General features: G+C 44.5%; 1 protein-coding gene across 3 annotated transcripts in view; it reads right to left on the bottom strand.

Moving 5' to 3' along the window:
- LOC146869331 (prolargin-like) overlaps positions 1-22,208 on the bottom strand; it is a 129,750-nt gene that overhangs the window by 5,719 nt on the left and 101,823 nt on the right. For 2 of the 3 annotated variants that reach the window (XR_014980689.1, XM_085650382.1), the window contains one exon: positions 16,262-16,945. The exons of the other annotated variant lie outside the window; for it this stretch is intronic. Coding sequence is in view for 1 of the 2 variants with exons in the window: in XM_085650382.1 (XP_085506508.1) it covers positions 16,926-16,945 (20 nt within the window). In the remaining variant the exon portion in view is untranslated. Of the gene's footprint in view, positions 1-16,261; positions 16,946-22,208 lie in introns of those variants that run through there. 3 annotated transcript variants of the gene reach the window in all.

Below are 22,208 nucleotides of genomic sequence, written 5' to 3'. Positions count from 1 at the left end.
TTTCTTAAATTATTGTCTAAGTTGCACACACATAATAAACTACGAAAGGCGCTAGTCGCCAGCATTGAAGGTAAAACTGATTTAAAAAAAAAAGTGACATGGATAACTTTAATAAATGACGGGTACTTTCCTCCCTTATTAAATATCCTGGTTTTTATGGGCATACTGTGCTTTAAACCATATCGCTTGCGCACTTACACCACGATGAGCTATTTTTCTGTATAGTTAGGCAGGCGATTGCTGCTAGCCGCTCCAAAATTATTTCTGAAAAAATAGACAGCTTATTATTATTACCTTTGTCAAGGACCGCAGGCGCTTCTGAAAACTGCGTGTGGCGAGCTGTGATGCTGTGTGCTCAACTAACTTTCCTATCCAATTGAGATTTTTTTTAAGCGATTTTCCTGGGAGGAGCGAGATCACCGGCATTAACGTTAGATCAAGTTTGGCTCACTTTCTTGGCTGTACTAGCCCACTGCATGATGTAACCGAGAAAGCCCTAACTTGTCTTTGCTCCTCGAGGTTCACTCGTGCACGTTATCAAGGTTTATCCTCCACTAAGTTAAAAGAAACCGCTATTTGTTCTGTACACACCTTTGTTGTTGGCTTGTGTAGCCGTTCTGTTATTGTTTGAATACACTTCTGTGTTTTTTTTAAGTGTCATTCCATCATAGTTTCGTTGTCTTTACAGATTGGTTACAGGAAATGCTTCAGTGCCGCCACTACATTTTAATGGGAGGTTTGTGTCCTTAAATCTTAGTCCTATGTTCCTCGTTTGAGGTGCTGGTTATAAGATGCTTTGGTTGCGCGGCTCACTGCTTACGTCTGTGCCACGCTTCGTTAACCTGGAGAAAGGAAACCTAACAAATTGTGTGCCAGGCGGTGGCAGTGAATTCGAGGTCACTCCATGTAACATTTTGAAGAAAAGCCGTCGAAAAAGTGAGTCACAATAAATAAGTAGAAAGCTAAATACATGTTGCACATCGGACGTTTTGTTTTGCTCGAGACGCAGCTGCTTTGCTGTCTTACCCCCAAGTTCAACATAACGCACGATACTGTGCATAAAATATAACGATTGCTGCGTTAAGGAACAGTAACGTGCTTCTCAAGTGATTGCGCGGTCTCAGAGATTCACATATTATCGTGAGACTATTTCACGCCATGTCACTTGTGGTTTTGTTCCAGTAAATGCAGATCACACAGCGTTACCATTTGTTTCTATTATGTAATCATTTCCGTGAATACGTTCATCTTGTTTGGGGTATGAAAGGCGAGAGTAAAAGTTCCCATAACACGGACGAGTTCACAATGTGACACCTGAAATGAGAATATTTCTGGCACTCTTGACAGATTTAGATGTAGTCAACAGTTCCAGGAGACCTTCACCAGATACCTCTCTAACTCCCCAGGCCAGGGTAGAACCTGAGGGGATCCTGCATCCCACTGGATGCAATAGGAAGGTGCACACAGGCTTTCCTACAGTGAGAGAATAAAATTAGTTTACTTAGTGGAGTACCATAAAACGGGTGCAAAAGCGGATACTACAGCATTTGCAGGCTATCAAAAATTCGGATGCTATGTACCCAGTAGCGAGCCATTTTGCAAAGGAACATCAGGGGACTGCAAGCCTTTTAAGTTACACTGCAATTGAGAGTTTCTGAGAAAATAAGAGGTGGATATAGAAAGGAGGGCCAGCAGCGATTGGAATCTCAGTATATTCAGAGATTAGATTCCAAGGAACTCTGGAGCTTCAATATTGATTAGGAGATGCACATTCATCTTTGATTGGTAATTACATTGTACCTCTGCTTGTTTTTAATGATCCAATTTTAAAGGTTACAATGAGTTTATGTTTTGTATCTACAGGTGCATGGCGGGTGATCATATAGAGAAAAGTACTGATGAGAAAAGTGTAAATAACAATGCCGTTTCTTTAAATGTTTTAAAAACAAAAACATAAACAAAAATAATATCATGAGCAATGCCAATAGCTCTAACTTTAACAATGCCGAGACCGTTGCATTGTAAATGCTTGTTCCTCATACAGCTCGTTGCTGAAGAAGAAACGGGTGCTGGCAGGTTTTTCATGTCTGTTTGGCTCCTGTTTTCCAATCCTGTATGTTCTTCCCCTTTGTGTGCTGTTGTTTTCGGTTTTTTTCCAGTATCACGATACCAATGTAAGGTACTTTTTATGCTGGTGATAGCAGTGATCTTTCGGTAACTTACTTGAGACTGTTCCAACTCAGACATAAGGCAAGGAACTAGATGCACGGGGCACCAGTGACTTCTGCCTAGCCCAGTGCTGAGTAATGCCTGTAACCATGGCAGCCTACTTTTTTCTCCGACTTTCAGATTGCTTTTCATCCAGTTAGATTTCACGATTAGAGCAACCTATGCTAGAGTTAAGGAATACGTATTAACACAGGGCTCTCCCTGTGTCCAACGCTGTGAGTCACTTGAGACGTTTATATGCAGTGATACTTTAAATTATCTTCTCTTATTTGTATGATGCACATCTGCAGTTTGTATGACGTCATAGCTGTGGTGTTGGTGACATGGGTGGCTTAACAGCACTCTGGTCTTACTTCCTGGCCAGAGTCTCGGTTCAGGTGGTTTGTGGCTAGTGAAGGGCTCAATTAAAGTAATAATAATAATGTAATACATTTAAGCTCATTCACAAAATACTTCTATCATACCCCAATAGAGCCTAGCATTCTATAGAGCAGCACTCCACAGTCACATTGAGCGCTGGGCAAGAGATTCGTGACATGGGTTTCTCACATCAGAACATATACCAGGCCTAAAGAATGTTAAAAGGAGGAGCTGGTGTCAGGTGATGCTGCACCAAGAGACCTTCGACCCTACAGCAGCCATTACATTTCCCGACCCCTCTGCTACCAGGATGCAGCAGATCTTACAGTTATTTTTCTCTGACCATTACTACAAGGTGCTTGTCACAAGAGATAAGGCTAGGTTGTCAAGGATTGTGTAGTTGCGCGATAAAGAGTACCTTTCACACCAGGCCCGCTTGGTTCCAGCCTCAATGGTGGGACACACAAAAGCAGAAGCGGCTTTCCGAGCTGCACCTTCTGTAGCCATCAGCCCTGAGCCCGACCACTCATGACAACATGATATACAAAGATTATCAGGAAACAAAGGTTTATTGTTCAAAGGGCTGCTTATCTCTGAGCGCAATAACGCATCTGGCTAACTGAGAGCGAGAGACTCTGTAACCTGAGAAACCCGCACCAACGTATTTTTTCCACTCATTCTACAACAAAGATCGGATTGTTTCTTAATAATAAGGCAACTTTCTCGAGGTTTGTCACGTTGATGCATTTAAAACGACCAATGCAGCGAATTCCATTTGCCGGAATGCGTCGAGATTACAATTGCGAAGTCTGTTTGTGTGACCGCGTATCTATAGGCCGTTTGCAAAAAGGAAACCGAATCACATGATTTTCGCAAACTCACAGTTTCCTTGTGGTAGGGCTTCCCGCAAGAAGGACGAACCGTTTTACAATTCTTTGACTCTGAGCAGGAATTATGAGCGAACGACGCATCTCGATATCTGGCGTGCCTGTCACTGACGTGTGTTTTGGGTACACCCGTGTATTTTGTGTAGATGCAAAACTTATGCAGGGGAGGAAGTGTGTCACAACAATTGTAGACTCCATGGCATAGCTACTATGGTAACAAGCCCGTCTTCAAACGTGGTGCAAGCGTGAGCGAATGTGAAAGCAGCACGTTTGCACATATGTTTATAATTAACGCGAGCCGCGGCGGGGGAAGGGCCGAGGAGCGTTGAGAGAGCAAGCAAGAGGAAAGCCAGATGCTGCCCGATCGGGCTTTGAAAGCTGGCGCTGCGCGCGTGACCGCAAGCGCTAGGCCAACAGAAGCCTGTGGTAGCACTTTTAACAGCACACTACTAAATGTCTCATAGAGCAGCGCATGCGCTGGCTCAGGCGAGACCTAAAAATGGCACCTGTGTCATTCTGTCAGCGCTCACATGACGTGATGCGCACATCTACAGAATGGCACAAGCAGCATCAGTGATCACCCCATCATGCCTTTTTTTCTTAATTTTTTTTGCAGAGGCTACACAGCATCAGAAGTCTACCCTGGCCTAGCCAATAAGTCCAAAAGGCAAGAACTAATGGCTTTGCTAATACTTGTTGTATAATAGTTTCATCAAAAATAGATCATAATATTTATTGACTTTATGGACATTGTAGAAGCTTTCCTGGTTACTGCTTTCTTGTGATATTTACAACTTAAATTCTGATTTCCTGTGTCTGCACGTACCCTATTAGTATTATTAGTAAATCACTTTGGCCCTCATTATGATGTCGGGTGGAAAACCATCTGACATCTCGCTGGAGGCGTTTCGCTTGACAACATAGGTTTCCATCTGACCGCTGTATTATGATACTGGCGGTTGGAGAAAAACCTGCGAGGGAATTCCACTCTGCTTCTGACGTGCGTAATTGTAATCCCAAAGTGGGAGCGGAGCCAGCCTCGGCTCCACTGTCGGGATTATAATGTCGCTTTCCACCTGCCCTTTCATGGTGGACCGCCTGCCACGAAAAGGCAGGTGGAAAGTGACTTTGGGGGCCCCTAGCAGGGCCCCTTCCTCCTGGCCCTCCGTTATAGGGCCTGGGGGGCACCCCCCTAAACATCCCTGCACCGTCTGACATTCGGTGCTTACCACACAGTGCAGGGATGTTTGAAAACATCAATTTTTCCATTGCAGCTTGTGCTGCAGCCCTTCTCTGGCCGCTGCAAAGCTCCAATAGAAACATTGATGTTTCCGACCGCCCATAGTGTGGTTGCATCCTAATACTGCAGGTGGAACTGCTGACTAATATTCAGGTGGTTCCATCCCACTACGGTGTCGGTCAGACACTTGTCCGAGTGACATCATAATAGGGCCCTCAGTAAGTACACCCAATAGATTTTTTTGATTTTCAAACATAATCATTTGTTATTAGTAAACTTCATATTAAACGATGTCTCTGTTTCCATACATATTATACTATGTCTCCAATTTTCACCCGACGAGTGTTTAGGAGATGGGAATTATGAAAAGATCTGGATAAATATATCCCATGTTAGGTGTGAGTAGTTTACCTATCTTGGATATTCCTTCTCCAGTGGTTCAGTTTTGCTTTTACCATTGTACATGCAGGTCTAATAGTAAAAAAATACAAAGAAAAAGAGGAAACGCTGAATGAGCTGTTTCCACTCTGACATGGGACAGATTTCAGGTGTTTTGCTTTGGAAAGCACATCTACAGCTGTAACTTGTTCTCGGGCTTAATGTTGTGGAGGCACAGAACAGGCATTTGTTTTCTCGGAAAATGTTTTGCCTGCAGTGTATAATTGACATCAGCTTGGAAAACCTACGAGTTAATGCATGAACTTCAGACCGCACAGCTCGAAAACACAGGCTATTCCGGCTCTGCTTCTGAGCCTTATTGTCTGTGCTTCACAGAAAGACCATTTAGTTTTGTGTTTCAAAGGATTGTTATATAGTGTAGTGTAAATCATAAATCTTTTAGGTAAGTTAGAGTGTTAGCTGTGGTTCTGAAGCTCTCCGATGGGTATTGGGCTTGCTTTTAGTTCTCTAAATGAGGCAGCCATGTGTATGATGGTTGCTATAAATGTTTCACAATAGACATTTTCTTGTAGCTACTAATGTCTATCAATAATTTGGATCTCCCACTTGGTATTCTGTCTCTTATCCTATTTGATTGGATGAGGGGTTCTATAATGCACCTCGGTCGGATGCGCCTTTAGCATTCGGACCCTCTGGGAAACTGACCGTCAGTGCTAGATCATGTCTGTCGTTCATGTCCATCAATATCAATCCAATAATCTGTCCTCATGTGCCCTGAGTTACAATTCTGCACACTCGTCAGCCCTAGTTCTGACCTTCTTGTAGGTATGAGTCTTTGTCCATGCGACTGACCTGATTTTCCAGCTATTACTTGCTGTGTGTCCATGGAATCCTTTTGCTGTCTTTACCCTTATTGTCTCCAAGATTCCTTTACACTCCCCATGTGATGCGACGAGAAAGGCAGACAGAGTAGTATCGGTGCAAGGGATTCAGAACCTTGTTACAGTGTAATAAGCAATGGATTGGTTCAGGGAGGTGTTGTAAGGCTCATCCTGGTGAAGGAAGTGGCGACATTGTTGGCAAATATTGATGTAGGTGTCTAGGGCCTTCACTGATGTAGCAACTGTAGTGAGCATCTTACGGACAGCTGTGGGGGCATTAATGGTGTACAGGGCTAGGAATCTTGGTGCAGGCGAATAGGGCTCTATTTAGAGTGGGCCGAGGTCTTGCTAGTGGAGGGATTAGGGACATTGTAAGCCCACTGGGCTGTGGGCCACGTTGGTTCAGAGGGAATAGGTTCTTTCTTGGTGCCAGGAATAGTAGGAGCTCAGGTAGGTCAGGTGTGCACAGGTGTAGCCGCCGTGATCAGTCAGAGGGGTAGGAGCTTGTCGATGTAACTAGCATGATTGAACAAACTGAGCTGCAGAGAAGCCAGGTACACAAAACGCTCAAGTCGTAGTTATGCACCACTCTAGAAATTGACAAGAGTGAGGAAGAAAGAAACATTTAAAAGTCAATAAAACATTGTTAAACAGGCTGAAAGTTATGTTTACCAGTGAAATTACAAAAGTTTTACAAAAAGGTTTCAGCTGGCGCTTGTCCATGCTATAATCTGAAGGGTTTCATCTGAACAGTCCTTGTAGTTTGCACCGGTCGCTATACACAGAGTACGGCCGCACTCCGTCCCAGGACAGAGCATCAATCAAATAGGTAAGTCCTTCTTCAATATTGCCTCCACACAGTTATAAATACCAAAAGGAGGAGGAAGAATTTGAAAATGACAGCCTCACCCATAATACGGTAATGACCAAAGCTGACCAGTATCTGGTGCCCTGCCAAGGACAACTCTACATCAACCCTTTCTATTTTACCTATTAAACTGGCCTTACTGTGCTAGTTGAATTTCCTAGTCTGACTTTAAATCTACACAACAACATTAAGGACTTAGCACCAGGTTCAAAAAGCAACCTCAAGGCCTTTGACCAATCCTTGTACCACCTCAACAGCATTGCTCAAGCTTGCCAACACCCAAAAACCAAACTTCAACAGCTGCTGGGAAACAGATTTCCCCCTTTCTCGAAGAGGAAGTCATACTGCCCCTAGCAAGGACGCCATAACTGATCCCAAGTGCCCAATGTAGCCCAGCCTCAATTTCTTCCCTACATCCCTTCACCCCTTTCACAGACTCAATGGCCTGTTCTACTGAACCACTTAACTTCTACCAATCTACCCTCTACCTCCTCACAAATAAGCGAATGCCTTACCAGCCACACCAATACACTGTAAACCATAAAAGACCAGAGACATACCACACCAACCAGAGGCTTCTTCTCAACCAACACTCCTAGCACACCCTCAAGGAGAACAGCTGATGCTCATCACTATTCCTCTTCCACTAAACCTGCCTAGGGTGCTTCCAGTGGCTTGCAATCTTCAGGGGAGTAGCACTCATTAGGTCAGCAATTATGAGGCCCTGAACATCCACAAAACCAATGCTGATCCCTCATCTCAGCACTGTAACAGAAAGGTGCCACATTGACTTGTTGGCACCCGTTATTCAAGATCTTCTCATTGCTGGCTGTGACATCCTATTGGAAAATAGAGCACTTGGATAGGGTGGTGTTATTGTGGTGGTCTCTCTTGACTCCATTCTGGCCAAGGAAGGACCCAGCGTGGGCTCTTGCCTCTTAAAACACCAGAGACTACCAGTGGAAGGCATTGGAGGCATCAAAACATCCACCTGACTGCACTATGTGCCTCCTCCTCCAAAGTGGACTCAATATATGCTCAACCGGACAATGACAGGTCACTTTCAAACTTACGAGGCAGTGGTAAACCCCCCTCTGCTCACAAGGAGCAGAACTACCTTCTTAGTGTCATTCAGCTTTGTTATATCCAAAGTGAAGCAAGGTTATTGCTTAGTTGCACATCAAAGAACAATTCAAAATTTGCGAATATACGTGACAAGAATTTTCAATTCTATTATGGACAATGGAGGCGAGGATTATGCTTCTTATTTCTCTGTTTTTATTACTCAGCAGCCAATAAAAACACTTATGTATAAAAAACTACAAATCCCATGAGTCATCAGCGCTCATGACAACCATAGATTATAACATATAAATGTCCGAACTGAGGCAACTACTTCCTCTTTCTTTGTTTGATCACAGCATATTTAAAATGAACCTTGTCCAAACACTATCTTGAAACGATGTCCCCGATGTTAGAGTCCTTCACGGCCCGACCCTGGACGAATGAATTTCAATCCGCAGAACGTGAAGATGATTCCATAAACTTCCAGCACTCGGTGAACAAGCGCAACATAACTCGAGAAGGAATAACCTTTTGACTGAATCAAGGTAGAAGAGTTGTACGTTTCACTTGCCATCTGACCCTGAAACAGAAATAAATCTTCGTAATACGAGGTAAAAGTCCACGGAAAACATAGTTATGACATTATACAACAAGGGAGGGAAGAGAAAACTTATACAATGGAACCACTCTAAAGGCATATTAGTTCAGCATAATACAGAACAACAGTATTGTATCCTTGGGTGGGATAATCCTCGCCTCCGTTGTCCTTAATAGAATTGAAAATTCTTGTCACGTATGTTCGCAAATGTTTAATTCTATGTCAGGACCGGAGGCTCCGATTATGCTTGTTCAAAGCTGAGCCACCACTACAGACGCCATATCCAATATAGGCTTATAGTAAAATGTCTTGAATGTAGATTCAGCAGACCAATCAGCTGCACTCATTATATCAGCAAAACTTACACCCATAGAAAAAGATTTGGATGCCATCGCCCCTCGGACCGAATGTGCGCCAAATTTTGAGACATCAATGCCCACTTCTTCCATGAGCCCCCGCACCCATCTAGATAAGGTGGCGGGTGTCACTGGTCGAAAAGGCTTTTGCAAAGCAATGAACAATTGACCCCTCATATCAGACCTGAATTCAGCCGTACTTACCTTGTACGCTTTCAAGCATTGGACTACACATAGTTTATAATTATCCGGGAACGCCGGATAAGAAACCGAGGTGGAATGTCCTTTAGTTCGTCTGGAGATAAGAAAAGTTACCCCTTCAGGAGTGAACCGATGGCCCGCGAGATCAAGGGCGCGGATATCTGAAACCCTTTTGCTGGAAACCAGACATAACAGCATGGCTAATTTCGCTGAAAGCTGTTTTCGAGATAGGTATCTGTTGGCCGGCCATGATTCCATAAACCGTAGGACCACGGATATGTCCCAAAGGACTGAGTATCTGGGGCACGGAGGTTTCACCATCCTAATACCCCGAAGCAGTTTACAAACTAAGGGATGTTCTCCAATTGATTTGCCATCTATTGGAACGTGGCCTGCCGATATGGTGGACCAAAAATTGTTCACGGTCTGGTACGCTAGCCCAGAGGACGCCAGGGAGGCCAAGAAGTTCACTACCATGGAGACAGATGCTGTATCGGGATCTGTGTTCTGTTGAGAACACTAGCTACACCATCTGCTCCATACAGATGAATATCGTTTATGAGTGTTGGATGACCATGCCTCATTAATGAACTTGTGTGCTTCACTCGAAAGTCCTGGGATTTCCCAGCGATCCCTGAAACTCGCCAAACCACCAGCGGAAGCTGTCCCAACTCTATCAAGGGATGAGGAGCCTTCTGAGGATCTAGCAATAGATTCCATTTCTGAGGAAGGAGAGGAGGTACAGCACAAGACATTTTCAGAAGGGTCGGGAACCAAGCCTGAGCCCTCCATAGCGGGGTGATGAGTATTATCTCCGCTTGTTGGCGCCTGGTTTGGGCCAAGAATCTGGGAATCATCGAGAATGGAGGGAAAGCATAATTCAGAGTCTGGGGCCATGTCTGGAGAAACGCATCTGAGGCTAACGCCTCCGGATCTGGACGCCAACTGTAAAACGCCGGTAACTGCCTGTTGAGACAGGAGGCAAAAAGGTCCAAATGACACGGACCCCATAGGAGATTCAGAGCCCGGAAGACTCGAGGATGGATTCTCCAGTCGCTGAAGTCTTGAAGGTAGTGAGAGTGCCAATCGGTTACCTCGTTGCTTCGACCCGGGAGGTACTCTGCCACTACTGAAATCCTGTGGAGTAGGCAATAATGCCAAAAATCCTTGGCTATCTCTCGATTTCGTTCACCCCAGTTTGTTGACATAGCGGACCGCTGAGACATTGTCCATTCACAAAAGAATGCAACAATCTGTCTTGTGGGGTGAGAGACTGCGGATCGCGAAAGAGCCTGCCAGCAGTTCCAATCAGTTTATGTGCAAGGAGAGTTCCTGTTGGGACCACCGTCCCCCAGTGGATATTGAGCCGCAATGCGCTCCCCAGCCCCAGCGGCTGGCATCCAATTCTATCATGATCTCGGGGTTGATCGGAATATGGCTCTGCCGTTCCATGACTCCATGTGTTCAAGCCACCACAGCATCTCCCACCTCGCCTCTTCGGAAAGAGGGATCTTCTCTGTATATCCGAGGCCTTTGCGGAGATGTTGGATCTTTAAACGCTGGAGTGCCCGATAATGAAGAGGGCCTGGAAAAATGGCTTGTATCGAGGAGGCTAACAGTCCTACAATCCGCGCCACTGACCGCAAGGAGACCACATGTTTGCTCAATACGATTCGCAATTCCTTTTTGATCGTTCTGATCTTTTGAGAGGGCAGCAGTAGCTGGCAGCTCCGTGAATCTATCTGAAACCTTAGAAATTCTATGGACTGCATGGGAGACAAAATAGCTTTCTGAGGGTTCACTACAAAGCCCAGACTCTGAAGGAGAGAGATAGACCATTCCAGATGAGTGACTACTACTCGGGGACAACTTGCCATGAGAATGATGTCGTCTAAATAGACGATTAACCTTACCCCGCGTGCTCTCAAGGATTCTACAACCGGGCGAAGCAGCTTTGTGAAGCACCATGGTGCAGAAGTAAACCCGAAAGGGAGAACTTTGTACTCGTAACACATGCCTTGCCAGATGAATTGGAGGAAGCGACGATGCGGGGCGGAAATAGAAATGGAGAGGTAGGCATCTTTGAGATCTAGACACACCATCCAATCCCCTTCTCGTAAAAGATCGCGCAACAGATGGATGGCCTCCATCTTGAAGTGGCGATAAACAATCCAGTTTTTCTCTACCTGAAACACATTGCTGACAAAACCCCTCGGGTGGAGACGTGACGGGGCGATGGTTCCTTTCCGCACTAGAGAATTGATCTCGTCTGTGATAAAATTCTGGTCGTGTTGGGAAAAATATATTGGAGGGTGTAAGGAGCCCTGACTGGGGCTGTTGTACATCTCTAGCTTGTAGCCCTGAATGGTCTCCAAAACCCTGGCATCTTGCGAAATCGTGCGCCAAACTGGAAGAAAAGATTAAATGCGTCCTCCCAAAATTACCTCTGAACATAAAACCAGTGTCACCTGAATTCCCGGTGTCGTGCTGGGTGGCCTGGTTGCTGTTGTATCTGCCCCTGCGGAACCTATTCCGAGCTCGTCTGGTGGGGTAGAAGGAGGAATTGGAAGAGTTGGAGTAATTGAAGTCCTGATGGCCTCCACGCTGTTGATGGAACTGGCCCCTTGGGGCGCCTTGATTTCCTCGGCTGAACGACCACCCTCTATATCGCCCGGCCCGAGTGAAAACCAGGCGGAAAGCCAGTTTCAAGGACTCTTGTGCCTTATCCAGGCCACTGAAGGTCGCCACAAACTTCGTGAGTTCCTTTAGGAACGGCTGACCAAAGAGGAGGCCTTCCGCGATGGGCCCTGCCTCTGATGTGGAAAATTCTGCTAGCTTGGGGTCTAATTTAAACAGAATGGACCGCCCCCTTTCGCTAGACATGGCCCAATTAGCATTTCCCAGCTGGCATACGAGACGCTGTGCCCAGCCAATCAGTTCATCGGGATCGATGGGTGCTCTGGATTCCTTGGCCTTGTATCCTAACTCTAAAATTTTTGTGGTGGGGCCCGACAAGTCGAGAAGCTTATCCTGGCATGACCGCCAGGCGCGGTCAATGCCTTTTTTCGGGTCCTTTGCATACTTCTTCAAGTACGTGACATGGTGGGGTCCACCTTGGGGGTATCCGCCACCTTCCCCGCCAAATCCGACCTAGGACATTCAGAGCGTAGTCGGGCCCCGACGTCCTTATCGTAAGGCCGACGGAGGTGTGACTGTACATAGTCTGCCACCTCTGGCGACGGGAGCCACGCCGTCGAATTGGGATGGATAAAATCAGCCGGCTCAAAAGTAAGTACCTTAGGTTGGACGGGGGTCTCCAAATGGTGCTCCTTCCTCTTTTTCTTGGCCGGCTCAGCCGCCTCCTGGTCATCCGACTGCTGATCGGAGGATGCATCATCAGGATCTCCGTAGAGAGATTCCGAGGGATCATCCTGAGTGGATGAAGCTTGATCCTTTGCCAAAGAATCGGCCAACTTTGCAAAATCCTCATTATGTGGGTTAACAACTTCTGCAGCGCTAGGCTTAGGAGGGTTGGGCTTGGCGGGAATCCATGCCTGCTGCAAGGCGTATTTATTAAGGTGTCTCTTCAATGGGGCGATAGCCCTTACCAAAGCTGAATTGACTGACTTCTGGACCCCAGCATCTAATGCTTCTGCAAGGTCCTGCTCTAAAGAACCAGCAGGTTCAGATTCATAATAATAATCTTCCTTGTACATATAGTCCACCATGATAGAGCCCAGTCAAGTAGCTACGCTATTGGTTAAGCGAACAGTGGAGGATAAATCCTCAAACCAACTTCCAGTGTTGGACAGTCAGGGGGAGAGGCACTACCCCAGGCAAGCCAAGATCTACTAAACCTTTTGTGATATAAGTGGAGGGAGGGGCTTGCCAAAAGCCTCTCTAGGCAATGCCTATGCACAGATTGTACAGCCAACTGCCTTCGCTAAACAGCTGGCGTAGGTGGGGGCTGAAACGGGCGAAAACACTTTGAAATTTGGGTCGTTCCCGCTCAGAAACTGATCGCTCTGGACTTTGTGGGGAAATTGACCTAAAATGGCTGCCGCGCATGCGCGGGAGCTGCTGCCCGTGAAAACCAAAAGAGGACTGCGCGGTCGAGCGACGCGCAGTCCTCGCTCCCTCACTCCCTCTCCACAGGAAAAACTGCAAAAGGCACGTCGCGCCCGGCGCGGGAGGCCTCGCGAACAAGAGCGCGAGGCAAAACTGGATTTGGCCGCCGCGCTTCCCCTACAGAAGGAGCTGACAAATGCTCCCCACAGCGGACACACGATTGCGCTAAGCAAAAAACACAGGTATGAGCAAATATACACTAGCATACGATCCAGCAATGAATCAAAGCACAGAACGACCGCACACTACAAAATGTAAAAAGGTAAAGTAAGAGGCACCTAACTGGCTGCGGAGCAGCAAAGAAAGAGGAAGTAGTTGCCTCAGTTGGGACATTTATATGTTATACTCTATGGTTGTCAGGAGCGCTGATGACTCATGGGATTTGTAGTTTTTTATACATAAGTGTTTTGATTGGCTGCTGAGTAATAAAAAGCAGAGAAATGAGAAGCATAATCGGAGCCTCCGGTCCTGACATAGAATTGCTGATGACTTCACTGTGGTTAGGGTGAGGCTTGCACATTGTCCTTCTTCGTAGTCTTCCAGAGGCATTTAACTCCAATAACTACAAAGTACTAAAAAATCCTTGCTCATCTTAATGCGATGTTAGAGGGACAATGTTTGAGAAGCAGTCCTTTAGCGGGTCACCTCCTTGTTCAGTTGCTCTCACCATGTACATCTGGCATCTTAACCAACCAATAGAACTGCACAACAAACATCCGCATCAACCAGGTCATTTCCTTGGCTAGAGTCTTTCTGAGCTTCAACATTGGCTGGTAATGTATACAGATGATACTCAGATTCACATCAAATAATCTAATAGATCTAGGACTGACTGGAAAATGAGGGACTGCTAAACACATGTCCATAATTGGACGGAACAGAACTTGGTTAAGCCTAAACTTCTTAACGACTGAAGTACTGCTTTTAGTTTTATAACTATTTGACTGGCTACCTTCTTTGGGCTCTTCGTTGTCTCACTCTCCAAATGGCTAGCACTTGGGAGTCAACATGAATGCAAACATATCACTGATTCCACAGGTCAGCATCAACAAAATTCCTTTAACTGCCTGCACATCCTCTGAAGAATCCTACATTTGCTGCATCTGCTGCATCTGCTGCAAGGATTAACTTTGTTCTGCGGTGTTAAGTTCTTGGATTGACTACTGCAATGGAATCGATTGGCCAAGACGATGATCCTGTTTCTACGAGGTCAGAATCATGCAGTGAGCCCCATTCCTGCCTTAAAGCTAATAGGCCATAAATGCCCTGCATTGATGACAAGCTACTGGCCCTTGAGCAAGGAACACATAAAATATTTGCTTCATGCAGTACCTTTTCATCAAGGTGACATCATAGCAGCTGGCCAGATGCTTGAGATTAGCCATCCGAAATAGATTCTCTCCCCATCTTGAGAGATTCAAATGTTTTGGGGACAGACACATACAAGACTCCCTCCTCTGGAAGGGGAGGGTCTTTGAATAATCCTGAAAATAATTGGTTATTGTCCCTTCTTAGATTATGATCCTAGGACATCATGTATGCTGCTGGCACTGAAAACAGGACAGTGGGAATATTCTTTCTTAGGAGGACATTACCTCACCTTGTAGACTGCATGCATTTCTGGCATTGTCCTACCCTGTTGTCTGCACCCGTCAACCTGCAGACATCCAGGGAACTTCACCAGAACAGCTTCAGATGCCTGCTCCTGGATGTAGACTTGCCATGCTATAGAGGTTTCCACTTTAGATAAAGTAGTTCTTTACAAGTATTCCAGTAGCCATCTTGAACCTGGACCTAGCTGTTAATCTTTCTCTGCAAGACTGGGGAAGTTATTTAAAGTTTGGCAAACAGGGAGCACAGCCATGAGTTGCTGGTGCCCCAAGCTCTCTATTTAGAGTCAGGGGAAGCAATTTGGTTACATTGCAGAGTGCAGCTGGTCCCACTGGCGTAAACCTTTGATCTGCCACCACATCTGCTGATCTGGTCCGTCAGGTTATGGTGATGGTCACAATTCCTCAATTTCCCTACCAGGGATGAGTTTACTACCGGGAGCCTTTGGTAATCCAGCCTTTATATCATGTCTCAAACAGCAGTGAGCATTGAGTCATTTTGACCACCTCCCACTTACTTCTAGCAAGGTGTATCTATGCCAATGAGGGGTGTCCATGCAGTAACATCCATTAATTGCTACGACCCTGGCTCTCCCTTTGGTACATCTGCCACCAGGGAGCGTCAAAACCTAACTCTTAACAGGGATCTATGAGATCCATTTTACTATTCTCAACTCCCTAGGTGTTTTTGGAGTCCTAGGAGGTTAGCCCCTCATAGCCAATAGGAGGTTGTTGGGAAAAGGGTGCAACAAATAAACCTTGTTACATCATCGTGGCTCAAAAACTGTGTAATGTCACTTCTGCTATCCCTAGTATTTTGGTCTATTGAGTCAGTGGATGACTGCGATAACTAGTAGAGCCTAGAAGTGATAGTGTTTCGAGGATTGGTGCACAGAAGGGCGGTAGGAACCCCTTAACGGGAACCCTTCCCTTGCAGCACCTGAGCACGCACTTTATTCGTTGGTTGAAGCTGTGCGGCCCCTCTCGCAGGATGAAGCCATATTTAGGCAAGTTGAAGAAATCCCCGACGCCCCCCCCCTACTTTTGGGCATTGCATGGACTACTACGAAATCCACAAGCTATCCTCACGCTACGGAGAAGCAAAGCTCAGTATAGTAAATCTATTCTTACCTATATATAACTACCTTCTCACCATCTTGGTCATTGATATTTAAACTACAATACTTTGCCACATTGATAATTCCCACATCCTTTTCGGATATACCGCCAGCAGTGATCTTGTCAATTCAGTTGGTAGCGCAGTTGTCAGGTCGCAGGTCGGGAGACAGCAGTCTTCCCTGCTCAGGATACAGTTATCTTTTGGGCTCTGGAGACAGCGCTGTTTTTTGTGAAGAGGGCAGTGGTTTTGTCAGTGAAAAGAACAGTGGGGTTGATTATGCATATTGCTGGTTTGTAATCATGATCCCTTAATCACAAAAGACCTTTTAACATTTTATTGTCAAGACCAACACAGCTGAGTCAATAGGAAATTAAGATCTGCTCTAATAACATATATTGCATACCTATGTATAGATAACTGACCTGGATACATTCAATATATATGCAGCCGGGAGAGTACACAGAACAAAAGCACTTTTCAGAAAGATCACAAATGTAGAGAGGTGAACAGCGACTTCTCCTGCTTGGCAAAACATCCCCAAAAATATTGACTAAATCCATAAAACATCGGCCCAGATTTCCTAATGCTTTGCGCCGGGTGTGCACCACTTTTGTGATGCATACCAAGCACAGTGTTGGGGTGGGATTTACTATCTAACGCAATTATGATTTGCGTTGGATAGTATCCCAAAGTAAAGCAAAATTCAGATTTTCCACAGCTTGGGTGGGTAGAAAATCATGATTTTATTAAAGACACGGAGACTGATATTACGCATGTTTCTTTAATTGCAACTCACAGCAGCAACACCAAACAATGTAAAGAATTTAGAACATTTGTTTAACATTCCAAAGTCCATATAATCCTGTGACAGCCAGCCATATTCCTTCTTTAAGCTGCGAACAAGTCAAAAGATTTACTCGATATCCAAATCTTTATAACGTAAGAGAAGAAGTCCAGAGAACGAAAAGAATCTCATCCGTAGATTACTTCTTCACATCACCACCTGAAATTCAAGAACAAAAATTATATCAATGGGAGAGAAAAAAACACAGGGAGGGATAATATCAGCCTCCGTGTCTTTAATAAAATCACGATTTTCTACCCACCCAAGCTGTGGAAAATCTGAATTTTATGGCAAGGCACGGAGGCCAATATTATGCATGTTTAAAGCCTTGCCATAATATTCCTTACTGGACAATCCACAGTCTTAAAATAAAACTTCTTAAAAACAGAGTCAGAAGACCAGTCTGCCGCTGCTAAAATGGCTGATAAACCACCACCCAAGATGAAGGCCTTAGAGGCCATTGCCCCTCTAGCAGAATGAGCGTCAAATTTATTTAAAATCGATCCCCGCCCTATTCATGACCTCTTTGACCCAACGAGACAAGGTAGGGGTAGATACAGCTTTATGTGGAAACTTGAAGGAAATGATTAGTTGTGTTTCCGAAACATTTCTGAGGGATTCAGTCCTTCTTTCATACTCACATATACATCTCACAACACACAGCTTTATACAATCATCAAAACTCGGATAGAAAATTGATCGAGACATAGTCTTGGTTCTTTTAGAAATAGAGAAATAAACCCCTTCAGGAACAAAACGATGTTCAGTGATCTCTAAAGCTTTCACGTCTGAAACTCTCCTGAAGGAAACTAAACACAGTAACATAACCAGTTTCAAGGAAAGATCTCTGAGACTTAAAAATTCATTTTCGTACCAACTTGTCAATTCCTTCAATACGATGTCAACGTCCCAAAGAGATGAATACTTTGCCCCAGGAGGGGCTTTGATTCTTACGCTTCTTAAGAGTCTCCTAACTACATTGTGCTGACCGATAGGAATGCTATCTACCAGATCATGACCAGCCAAAATTGCTGACCTACCAATATTAACGGTACTATAAGATTTTCCTTTAAGGAAGATCTCTGACAAATAGTTACCAACTTCAACTAAAGGAGCCGATACTGGATCCAAATTCCTCGAAGAACACCAATGAATCCATCTCCCGCATGCCAACCTGTATGCCTTAGAGGTCCCTGGGGCCCATGATTCTTTAATGAGTTTTGAAGCTTCCGGAGATAAGCCTGACATTTGCCAAGCTCTCCCGAAATCAACCAAGCCATTAGGTTTAAATGTCCCTGAAGAACTAAGTCGTGAAAATCTCCTACAGCGTTGGTTAGCAGATCCGGAACATTCGGCTGAAGTACTGGGTCTGCAATCAACATCTCCATAACATCTGGGTACCAGACTTGAGACGTCCAAAAGGGGGCTATTTTTTTTACTTTTAATAGGACTCTCTGAATGAGAGCAAAAGGGGGAAAAGCATAACAAGGAGACTCGCTCCAAACTTGGGAGAGAGCTTCCACTGCCTCCGCAGCTGGATCTGGTCTCCAACTGTAGAACCTCTGAACCTGTGCATTGATTCGATTGGCAAAAAGATCGATCTTGAAGGGACCCCACTTTTGATTCAATGATAAGAATATTTGACTCTTTAGTCTCCAATCACGGAAGTCCTTTAGTTGCCGAGAATTCCAATCCGCAATGGAATTGTTTTTCCCCGGCAAGTACTGAGCTAAGACCATGATGTTTTTGCTTAGGCAGAAATGCCAAAATTCTTTTGCCAGATCTGCTAAAGCCTTCGAACGAGGGCCTCCTAGTTTGTTCACATATCTTACTGCTGAAATGTTGTCCATCTTTAAAAGAATGCAACATTTCACTTTGTCCTTTGCAAAACTCTTTACTGCAAATGAGCCTGCCAGCAGCTCCAGATAATTGATATGCATTTGGCTCTCTTTCCCTGTCCATCTCCCCCCGGTAGTCAAAGATCCGCAGCTCTCTCCCCATCCCAAAAGGCTCGCGTCTGATTCTATGAACATATTGGGGCTCGGTCCAAAGATTGCCTTGCCGTTCCAAGCCACAAGATTCTCTAACCACCAAGTTAGTTCCTCTTTGGACTCTGAGTCTAATAGTATTTTGTGAGAATAGCTCACTCCCCTGTTCAGGTATAAGGTTCTCATTCTCTGTAGAGCACGGTAGTGAAGGGGAGCTGGGAAGATCGCCTGAATAGAGGCCGTAAGAGGTCTTATAACCCTCGCAACCTGTCTCAGTGGAACCCAAACACATTCTAGTAATCTTCGCACCTCTCTGCTAATCTTCCTGACTTTTTCCATCGGTAATTTCAAGACACAATCCAAGGTCGAGATCTGAAAAACAAGAAATACAGTCTCCTGACTGGGTACTAGACAAGATTTCTTTATATTTCCTATAAAACGCAGATCTTCTATAACCCTGACTGCAAGAGCCGTGTGTTCCTGAGCTTGAACCTTGTCTACTGACATTATGAGAATGTCGTCCAGGTAAATTATTAGTCTTATTCCCCTTGACCATAACCAAGCAGCTATGTGTCGCATCACTTTGGTGAAGCACCAAGGGGCAGAAGTCAAGCCAAAGGGAAGGCTCTTGAACCTCCACATGGTCCCTTTCCAAAGGAATTTCAAGAAATCTCTTTGATGTACACAAACAGGAATAGTCAGATAAGCATCTTTCAGATCCAGGCGGGTCAACCAATCTCCTTTCCTTAATACATCTCTCAGCATGTGAATACCTTCCATTTTGAAATGGTTGTATTCTACCCATTCGTTCACATCCTTCAGGTTTATTACAGGCCTCATTGTTTTGTCTTTTTTCTCTACCAAAAAGAGATTGCTTACAAACCCAACACATGAATTCTCCGCCTTTTCTATGGCACCTTTGTTTTCCAATTCTAATACCTCCTGACATACCAATTCTTCTTGTTCTTTTGCGAATCTTAGAAGAGGAGGTCTCCGTACCTTAATCGGTTTGGCGACAAAATCTATTTGATAACCTGACACCGTTTGTAATACCCAAGGGTCCGAGGTAATTTCTTTCCATCTGTCCAAGAACAGAGCAAGTCTTCCACCCACCTTTACAAGGGAAGATAAATGGTTGTTTTGAAAACATACCTTGGTATCTTGATCTTCTTTCACCTCTAAAGCGACCTCTACTTCCTCTCTGTCTCTGAGGAAAAAATCCTGGGAAATTTGAGCTTGATTGGTAACTTCCACCCCTAAAGCCACCTCTTGGGAAGGAGCCTCTCGAAATACCAGATCCGTGCCAAAAACTCTCCTAATATCCTTCTGAACCTTTTGGATAGAGTTAAAGGCTCCTGCGTATTTTGCCATTTCTTTTACAAACTCTTCACCAAAGAGTAAGCCATTTGCTGAATGTCCAGACTCTTTTCCAGCAAGGTCTGCCATTTTTGGGTCTATTTTCATTAGAAGACTCTTTCTCCTTTCGATACAGAGGGAAGCATTAGCATTTCCCAATAAGCAGATTGCCCTTTGCACCCATTGACGTAAGTCCTCTACATTAATTATGCCCTGTTGAGTATATGCCTCCTCGCAGATATCAAAAAATTTAGTCAAGGGGCCAAAGACATCAAGGAGCCGGTCTTGGCACCCTTTTAAACCCTTATCAAGGACCCTTCTTGGATCTCTACCCATTTTATTTAAAAAGGTGAGCATCTTAGGGTCTAATTCGGGTGTGAACGCGACCTTGTTGGCTAGTGATGGTCTAGGACACTCTGATCTCAAACGTGTCCTGACCTCTTTAGGCATTTCTTTGCGAATCCAATACTCTATGTATTGAGCCACATGTTTAGCCGGCACCCATTGTGGTGAGAGTGGGTGTTGGATTGTATTGGGGTCAAACATGAGCTCACCAAATGGATCAATAACTTGACCTTGAGAATTTGTGTCTTTATCTTTCTTAACCTTTGTGTAAGGGGGTCATCCTCATCTGAGGATCCAAAATCTGAAGAACATGAGATGATAATATCCCCGCTACTCGAGGATTCGTCACAACGATCGCCCTGTGATCACCCTTTTTGGCATTTATAGCCTCAGTCATACTGGCCTTTTATAGCCTCTTTGAGCTTTACCCTTAATGCCTGTCAAGTTAAAGGCAGCCTCGTTTAAATTATCCTTTTTTGAGGACATATGTTTTCTTTTATGGGGCACTTTCCTGCCCGAACCACTTGCATGAGGTTCTTCGCAAATTTCCTCCACAGACCAAAATTGTTCCTCATTAGGAATACTTTTGGCAAACCTGTCCTCCAATTTATTTACACATTCATCTAGTTTTTTGTCAAGTTGTAAAGCTAGAGCAGACATGGCCTGATCTACACAACCCTTAACTTTTAAATCCAGGGCATCATGTTTATCATTGTTATTTTCCATCTTTAAAACTAAAATGAAATTCCCTATAATAGTTAAAATCAAAACCCAAATAAATAGAATCCCACTTAAAATATACATTTGCGCAAAAAAAGGTCAGTAAGAATAAATTGAGTCGTTTTCCTCACAGTGTTCTCAGGTGAAGCCAAGCTGACAGTTAGACTGATCCTTGTCTGACAAGGAATAAACAATTGGGTTCTGCCACTTTTGCTTGTCCAAAAGATGGCTGCCACAAAGTAATAGATTAAAAGTAGAAAAGACCAATCCAAAATGGCTGCTGCATCATGTGATGCAAGTACGGTAGCCTATGAGGATCAAAATCTTTCCAAAGTGAAGGAGGTGATGAGGTAAATCATTCTGCCTGTTTGATATTGTATATACTCTTATTTTAAAACGTAAGAAAGCGGTTTTAGTTGTGGTATTGAGGCATGAATCATTTACACTGTTACGATTTGAAACACGCGCTGTAAATAAATAAATAAATGATTCGATGGGTGATTCATGCGGTCACTGCGTGATTATGGCCATGCGCGAGGCACTGAAAGCCTAAAAAGTGGATGAATCCGTGTCCTCGGCACGCTCTCGGCATTCAAAATATTCATTGTTCACTAAACTTTCAAACGGAAGCTCTTGCTCCGTTTTCTAAGATCTTCCGCATTGGGTGCGCAACGGTGAAACGAAGAAAGGAAGCGCGAGCGCGAGTCGAGCAAACAGTCTCCCTCGCGCTCGTCTGTGAAATACATTAAACGAGTTCCTTAATAACACTAAAAGAAGAACAAGGGAGGTACCGAGATTGAACAATAATAAAAGCCAGCACCCTAAAAGGAAATTACGAATTATTCAGCCGCAAAGATTCATTTAAAACATTAAGGGGCATATGTATCAAACGATTTTGTATTCGCAAACGCTGCGAATCGCAAAACAACAGCGTTTGCGAATACAAAATCGCAAAACGGTATGTATGAGCCATTTTCGCATCGCATAATTAAGGAATCGCTAATTTTACGATT

Source organism: Triturus cristatus, chromosome 1_1, assembly GCF_964204655.1.
Source record: "Triturus cristatus chromosome 1_1, aTriCri1.1, whole genome shotgun sequence".
Taxonomy (NCBI): domain Eukaryota; kingdom Metazoa; phylum Chordata; class Amphibia; order Caudata; family Salamandridae; genus Triturus; species Triturus cristatus.
Note: the sequence above shows the minus strand (reverse complement) of the source record. Positions and strands in the feature narration are given on the sequence as shown.